Source organism: Asparagus officinalis, chromosome 5 (assembly GCF_001876935.1).
Source record: "Asparagus officinalis chromosome 5, Aspof.V1, whole genome shotgun sequence".
Taxonomy (NCBI): domain Eukaryota; kingdom Viridiplantae; phylum Streptophyta; class Magnoliopsida; order Asparagales; family Asparagaceae; genus Asparagus; species Asparagus officinalis.
In genome coordinates this window covers 106,042,826-106,051,757 of record NC_033798.1, presented here as the reverse complement: position 1 = coordinate 106,051,757, position 8,932 = coordinate 106,042,826, and the positions used below count along the sequence as shown (strand labels likewise).

Here is an 8,932-nt window from a genome sequence, read left to right as displayed (position 1 = left end):
CGTCAGATTGAAATGGATGGTCCAACTAGGGTACCAAATTTGAGCAGCATTAATATGAAAGAGCATGCAAAGCGGAATCCCAATTCTTGCCTCTGATATTCTTGTTTATCTCTATCTTTTTACACAGACCCCAATGCCACTGTCGCTTGACAGTAAGAGGTATGCTTTCTTTCTCTGGTCATTTCATTAAAACAAGAAGTTCCTATAGACAGCTAATCTAAACACATATTGCTCACTTTCATTGCAGTTCCATCAATGTTGATTATACATTTTCACCTTTGGAAGACATAGATCCTTGGAAGAAGTTATTGTACGCATGTAAGTGGCTCCAAACATTAAGGTCTACATATATAGCTTCAGTATCTCGTTTGTACAAATTAATTTTTCAATATCCTCTAACTACAGCGCTGATGTTGGGTTGTCATCTAAGGTTAGTAGAGGCAAACAAGAATTGTTCAAAATCCTGACACGAAGACACAGCCATAAATGTATATTCGAGTCATATGAATGTGTTTTTTCCCTTGCTATTCAATGAGAAAGGTAATTTTAGTAAAATGATATATTGCATACTTAGCATTTTGCCAAAAGCAACGGAACAAATCCGTACTTGTACAATATAATAATTGAGATAAATATTGGTTGTCAAAAAAAATCATCAAACATGGATGCTTAAAATCACAACACAAGGAAAAAAAATAAAAAGAAGGCAGCAAGAAGCTCACATCGCCCATTCAATATTAGTCCCATAGCCATTTTATTCCAGCCCCATTAGTTGAAGACAGTCAGCCTTAAATTGAACTTGATGCTGCTACAACAAACCCTCCCTATGCGCAGAAGTGTAAATGATTGGAAATTTAAAAATAATTCATAACCAAGGCACATTCCCCGACTGCAATTTGGATAGAAAAGAGGAAAGGGAAAGAAAAAAAAAGAGCTCAAATACTATCACAAAATCCAGGAAAATGTCTCACCTAAAGTAGGTAGCTGTGCAGCTATTACTATATAAACATGTTGATTATGATAACAATAGCACATTAGCAGTAAGAAGCAATAAGAAAGAGTTATTAAAAAAACAAAAAGAAAGGAAAGGAAAGGAAGGAAAGAAAGAAAGGTTTCCTATTTCCTACACAAAAACCTTATATCATAGGTTAAAAGGTGGTCAGATAATATAACAACTACGTCAGATTGGTTCACATTCATATGTATGTCTCTCATCTCACTCTATGATATACCATGGACAATGATTACAGTATTATGAAAATGCACAATGATCTTGTCTTAGTCTATTGTATAGTTTTTGAAGTTATTACACGATCAAAGCTAAACTTGTTTAAATACTTTCAACATATTGAAAATACAAAATCAAAAGTCCAAGCAGGGAATAATGAAGACAATTTTAAGTTTATTTGATCTTTATCATTGCCTTCAGCTGGATAGTTGGAAGCATTGAGCTCCAAATAGCCTATGATCTATCTCTTCCCACCTTCTCTTGACGCCCTTACAATTGACAATGTTGCTCAGGTGAGAATGATTCCTCAGAGCAAACACATGTCACTTCATACAACTCAACTAGCTAATAGTGTGATCCCTAAATTTTTGTACTATATTATACAATAAAGATGAATTGCTTATAGCAAACTTTATCAATCTGTGACCTTCCCCAGTTCATCTTTCTTGATTAGGAAATTGTTGAGGGGAGTAGGCCGGTTTGAGTGGAGAAGTATTCTTTGTATGAACTTAAATTGCATATTTAACAAGCTAAGTTGTCTCACCAGGAACTCAACACCAATTCCAGAAAGTAGCTACGGCCTAACACTAGTTGTAATATTTCACTAGTCTTTATAAAGAATTCTCACTTAAAGCTAAAAACCATAGCCAAAATCATTTTGAGTAGCAAAGGCAATTACGAAGATGATAATATCTGATACCATGAAGTCAATGATTTATAATAGAACAATATCCATAACTCACATGTACACAACCCCATCTACCCACAGGCCAAGAGTTTCACTACACAACCATGACATAAAGTGAACGGTCTTCATGAATATGTTTATAAATAATGACTACAGTTCATGTTTATCCCTATCAACAATACTTCATGACAGCATATTAAGATAAAACAATGACGGTTATCACCACATTGCCAAAAAAACATTTAATAGTTAACAACAGAATGCAAAATTATTTATATTTCAATCAAACAACTTTATGGATGGAAGACTATACCAAAACATGGGCAACGAAAAGCATGAAACAAAATGTAAGAGTTTTACATGTTGCAGGCACTTGAATTCTTTTGCAGAGGTTTTCCATTTTCTTTTCTTAGCACATGTTACATGGTAGGCTTCTTGACAACCACGAACTGAGCAAAGCACTTGTTCACCAGGATAGACATATCTGTTGCATTCGCGGCACTCGGCCTAAAGATGTAATTACAAAGAATAAATGATAATTGCATTTATGAGACGATTATAAGTGTAGTATATGGAGCAAACCAAATAACCAAAGATCAAGTTTGTGTCAACACATAGGATGCGTAAGATTACCATGACCATACTAAAATTCAATCAGAATGACAAATCGCTAGGGGTTCCAAAAGATTCATTTTGCTGCAATAGTTTCCTGCTAACTGAAAACCGTTTAACTTAAGCGTCGCAAAAACTTCAACATAAACACTTTCATACAGAAAAGACAGGAAATAATCATAAATAAAATGCAAAGGCATCAGTAAAATTATTATTTTTTAAGAATGTCCTAAAAAAATTAAACAAAAATATAGGAACATTGTTGGAAATTCTTAATAAACACATCTATTTTCAAAAATCAAAAATAAAAATAAAAGTAAAAAAACTTCCTCTTGCAACCTAAAATCAGAATATCTCCACAAATACCAATGAAATAAAGTTCAATGAACCATATCTCTATTTAGAAACTTTTTGCACAGGAAATCAGCACGGCTAGTAAGTTACAGAATAAAAACATTCGTTTCTCATAATATTGACCCAAAATTTCAATTTCTTTAAATAGATGACACTACCCACATCAGTACACTCCAGTTCTCAAAATTCCCCAACTATTAACACAAAATTTCTAAGTTGTCGTCAAGACATCAGAACTAAAGAAAACCAGAGACAAATACCCTACAGCCAACTCACCAATTTCGACGCCCCAGTTAAAAAGGGCAATTCACACTCCCTCTCCTCGACTCCATCCGCCATTTTCCTCTCGACCCAAGCCCTCACGTGATCCTCCAGGGTCCTCCCTTTCCCCTCCGCGCTAACCCTCTCCTTCTTGACCGCTGAGCACGTGCCTCGATTCGAGATCCTAAGCCTCAGCCGACGGTCAGGCTCGGGATCAGGATCTCCTTCTAGGGTTTCGACTGGAGTTGAGGAAGAAGAAGCGATCGTTGCATCGTAGGATCGGTGAATGGGGAGGGCTGACAGGGGACCGATCATGAGATTACTCAGATCTGGCATCTTATTTGAGATCTAGTTTTTTTTTTTTTTTTTTTGACTCGCACGCTTTTGTTTGGGGAGAGAGAGAGAAAGAGAGGGGAGAAAAACTCAACATGAGAAGGGAAAGAGAGCGTTGGCGGGAAATTTTGGAGCAATTAAGAAGACGTGGGTTGGGAATTTTACAGTACCACCCTTGGCGAAGAAGAAAATTACGGGACGGGCCTTGAGCGTGGAAAGATCTCAGATGGGATCCGAGGAGAGAGGAGAGAGGAGAGAAGGGAAGAAATGGATGGTTTTTATACGTGTTGTCAGCTGCTCTGAAGATATTGAGGATTGGGATCATCTATTCATCAACAGTGGCTCCTAGCATTTGCTGATGCATCTTCATCTTTCATTTTGTGGATAAGCACAAATGAAAGATGCTCCCACAAAATGAAAGATGTAGATGTATTAGCAAATATTAGGAGCTGCTATTGATGAGTATATGATCCCAATCCGAAGATAATTCTTGAGCCCAAGCAGCTTTCCTACATGAAATTTGAACTACTATTATTTCCCCCTTAAAAAAGAAACTTGTAGTCAAACTTTAGACTGACACGTCGCCTTACCTATTGCTCATTGAACACTATAGTAGATACTACTGCATTATGCAACATATGTTTTTTAGCTATTACACATAGTAGGCGCTACTTATTAGCGAAAGCATGACTGGTCATGAGAGCTGGGATTCCCCATGATTAATCAATAGCCATGAAGAAGAAATTTCCATATGACGTCGTGCTTCAACTGAAATTTATAGTTTAAAAATCAACTACGCCATGAACTTCAGCCTACGGAGTGATCAACTAGGAGCGTTTGACAACCGTGGCGTTTTTGTCGTTTCTGTTTTTGTTTTCAACAAAAATAATAAAACGCGTTTGGCAACCGGTGCCTTTTTTTTGACTTGATCCTTTACAAAATCCAAAAAATAAATACTTTTTTTAAAACACCAAAAATATGTTTTGAGATTCCGTTTTTTCATCTAACATTGTTGTCCGCCTGCCCGCCATCCGTCGGCTGCCCATCGCCAGTTGGCCCGCCCCGCCGCATCCGTGCCTCTGCGCGTCGGCCGCCTGCCGCTGCGCCGTCCGCGCCCCGCCCATCGTTGCCGCCGCAACGTCTGACCTGATCGTCCCCGCCCGCCCGCTGGCCACCCGCGCCTATCGTCGCAGCCCGGCTCGCCACCACCCGCCGCCCGCCCGTGGCCACGCTGTCCCCGGCCCAGGCCGCGTCGTCCGTTCGAACCGTCTCGTCGGTCCTGTCGCTGCCCATCGGCCGCCGGCACGGTCGTCGACTCCGCCGTCGCCCATGACAAGTCGTCGCCGCCCGTCGCGCCCGCCCGCCCGCGCACAGGTCGTCGTTCCGGCCACCGCCCGTCGCCGGCCGTCACACCCGCGCCGCCAACGTTCGAGTCTTTTTGCCGCCGCCATCTCTTTATAAATAATAACTATAAATGATGTTTTCAAAACATGTTTGAAATAAAACACCATGGCATGGTGTTTTTCTAAAAAACGCAACAAAAACAAACACCTCCATTACCAAACACACCTGACCAGAGGATTTCCTTTTCTATTCAAAATCATGAAATTGTTGCTCAAAGTAATGTTTCTCCCAAGTATAGATGCAACTCTCAACTTTTGTATGACGGACAAAGTTTGCACATCCCTACTTTATATATGTTGTGCCATAAAAATAAGTGTTGATCAATATTCAATTGGCTCACACATATCTCAAGCAGGCTGCACCTCAAGCCGACCCAGACAGACCAAGAAAGGAGTCATTCCTTCTCGCCAGGCCGAGACAGGCATCCCTTCTCGCATGCCTGACTCATCCCTTTTCGTCGGGCCAAGTCATTCCTTATCACAAGGCAGTGTCATTCTCTCCAGTCCGGATCGAAAACTTTTGAGGCCTACTAAAAGGATGATACTTCTCGCCCTTCTCGTAAAGAGTCGTCCATTCTCGACAGGCAGACCGAGTCGTTCCTTCTCGCCATGCCGAGTCGTCATTTCTCGCCAGGCCAAGTCAAAATGCGGTCATCCTCAAGCCCCCTGCCAATAGCCAGTCATCATCACCTTAAATGCACGGTCAGAAATCATCATTGCTCCAGCCCCAAAGGTCTTTATGACTCATCAAGCCTCGTCAGCACCAAGCAGCTGTTGTCGCTTTGCACTAACCACCTGGATGACCATCTTCGCTAGCGGCCGACACCTATCAGCTGTCTGTCGAGTCAGCTGTCTGCCTGGACTCAGCTCAAGTTACATATATGCTCTTCTGATCCTCTATAAAAGGAAGTCATGCATGTCAATGTAGCCCTCTGGTCTTTTTAGCCAACTTTGAAACCTTCTTCATTATCTCACTTTTCCCACTCAAGTTCATATACTGACTTGATCGTTGAAGGAATAACCGGAGAACCTAACTCTGGCCTCTTACGATTTTTTCGTGTGCAGAGAAAAACAGTAGGCTTCTGGATCAACCATCTAAAGAAGTTTGAGCACTCCAACCCACATTAATCCTTAATTGAACCCCTTGTTAGATAACTGACATCAACAGTTTGGCGCTCATTGTGGGGACTTATCATTCTTCTTCGTACAAAATGTTTTGTTCTGAGCGTCCTGCTCAAGCTTTCGACCCACTCCCTGAAAAATCACCTACAGGCTATGACACTCAGGCCTAGTTGAAAGAATCTACACGAAGAATCTATCAATCTCTCCAGCAACAAATTGTTATTTTACCAATGGGCTCATTAGCCGAATTCCTCCCTAACAACCCTCATCATCATTCATTCCTCCACCTCCACTGGGTCAACCATTCATTCCCTCACAGCCTAGGCCTATAGCCTAGGTTGGACAACAAGAAGACTATGTTGAGCACGTCTCTCCCCCACCTCTCTAACAAACTCATTTGCGGCCCCTCCTCGACAACATCAGTTGTACATGGAAGCAGCAGGGGAGAGCCCTAGTTATGGTCATGACGGCCGAGAGTACGCTACATGAGTGGCATCACGTGGCCCCCGACTTCCTCGTACCTCTTCAGACCCTTCAACCACTAATATTGTGTTTGGTTATGATCGGACCTTTCAGTTAATCGCTGGGGCCATAGTGGGGGACACTCTCCTCGCCGACGGCATCATGAATGGCACTTGTGACAAATTCAAGATGTCTCACATGAAGAAATATAAAGGAGAAGGAGATCCAGCCAAACATGCTCAGAATTATTATGATATGATGACCATGCTACAGGCGCCGGAGCCGATTATTTATAGGTGTTTTCCTATCAAATTTTTAGAAGTGTCAAGTTATGGTGGAAATCCTTGCACAAGAAGTCCATCAGCAGCTTTAAGCAACTCAGCCAGAAGTTTAGACATCACTTCTTAGCCAAACACTAAGTCGAAGCTGGCTCAACATGTCTTGCTCCATATGAGACAAAAACCAGAAGAAAATCTTAGGAGTTACTTTAAGAGGTTTCAGGTCAAGAGACTGGAAGTCGATGACCCTGACAGCGCCGTCACGATGGCTGCCATCATGGCCGACCTAGAGAGCAATGAGCTAGCTGACTTCCTCATTAAGAAATGAGTGACCATGTATGAGTAGCTAATGACTATGGCCCATGGGTACATGGACGTAGAACATGCCTAAACATACAAGAAGGGAAGTCAGGGCAGCTAAAGCAACAGTAGCAACCACAACAATAGCAACAACATCATCGACAGCTGACTCAGTGGTAGGGGCCGACCCCTTGCCAAGAGAGAAAGCGGCAAAGGGTCCCACCAGAATTGACCTCGTACCAAACAAAGCCGACAAGAGGAATTGGATAAAGGAGGTTGCTAAGAAGTCGGTCTACTTTAGCTATAGACATTGGCATCTTTTCATGTCTAAGCCTAAGGCACATAAAACTCTCCAAGATAATCAAATTAATGGTACTATCTTCAAACAAGATATTTTTTCCTGCTGTATATCTATGTACAGCTTTCATCAATCGATCTATTGGCCTCTTTGTTTTGATGATGTTTAACAAACAATTTACCACTAATATTGTCTGTCTAGTGTTTGTGCTTATCTATTTATTATAGACAAACAACATGTTGGAGGATGGATGGAATCGAGCATTCACAATCATATCAAATGGAGGTTGGCAGAATTATGGAGTGAAGCAATGCACATTCAAATTAAAGATCCAAGTTCAAGCTTCATCCGCAAGTATACCAAGTCAAGCTTATTGAAGATCAAGATAGCTTTGGTATAATTAGTTTAGGAGTTTATATTATGTGTGTTAAGTACTTTAAGCTCAATATTATATACACACACTTTTTATTGGTTTCTATGTATATATATAGTTATATATATATATATACACATTTTGGTTTTTTGTTTATCCACAAACAAAGTTTTTACTAGCATATAATTTATATTCATACATGTTTGTTTTTACGTGGATAACTTGGTTTGGTTTAATTTCATAGATATGAAACAAATATATATTCATATTCATACTCATATGTTTTATATTCTATTGTATTTATGAAAATACTATATTCATAATTTATAGACTTCATAACAATAGTTTACATCTTTCTTCAAGTCTATAAAATCATTTTGTATTGTTTCAAAACATGGTTAAGCTAAAATGTCAAAACTCATATGTTCACATTTTCATGTTTTGGACTATTTTGTAAAATAATGATATTTTTCATTTGGGAGGTCCTTTCTGAAAACCAATTTTTGTAGCATGTGTATTATCATGTCTACAATTATTTCCCAAAGTTTTATATTTTTCTGAATTTATTTGATATTTTTAAACAGGGTTTTAAATCAGAAAAACTGCTTATAAAACTGTCATTTTCATATATCTGTTTGCGGTCGATCACCACGGTCGACCACGCCTTTGATTTACCCTATGGAGCCAGCATAGACTTTCACGTTCGACCATGACGGTCGATCGTCAAGCTAAAAATTCTTACGGTCGACCGTAGATGTTTCTGAAAATTTTCTCAATCTCTAACATGGCTCGCGGTCGACCGTGAGAATTTCACGATCGACCGCCGTATGCCCAATGGTTCTTTTTGTACAGAATCTGAAAAATCTTTTTTTTTTTTTGGTTTTTAGGAGATTCGGTTGGGGGTTTTGCTATTGGTTTCTCTTCCTATATAAACCCCTCAAACCCCAACTACCAAAATGAACCAAGAAGTTTTTAAAACAAAAGTTTACTAAGGGTTTAAGTTTGGTTAGTTTGTTTTAAGTTTGCGGTTTTACAAAGAGGAGCTTACATTAGTTGTTGAAGAGTTCATCTTCAATATTTCATCATCCTCTCTTTGTGTTTATAGAGAAGTTTCCTTAACTCTATTTCCTAACATTTTTACTATTATATTTCATATCAATCTTATTGCTAGTTCTTCTTGAGTTAAGTTTTATTTATTCTCATTGTTACACACACCCACA

General features: G+C 39.7%; 1 protein-coding gene across 1 annotated transcript in view; it reads right to left on the bottom strand.

Annotated features, from left to right (window-relative positions):
* Positions 1 to 3,524, bottom strand: part of LOC109840527 (histone-lysine N-methyltransferase ASHR3) — an 11,241-nt gene extending 7,717 nt beyond the window's left edge. The window contains exons 1-2 of the mRNA XM_020409195.1: positions 3,159 to 3,524; positions 2,277 to 2,423 (exon numbers count right to left, since the gene is read on the bottom strand). Of these exons, the coding sequence (XP_020264784.1) occupies positions 2,277 to 2,423; positions 3,159 to 3,479 (468 nt within the window). The 5' untranslated portion in view covers positions 3,480 to 3,524. The remainder of the gene's footprint in view (positions 1 to 2,276; positions 2,424 to 3,158) is intronic.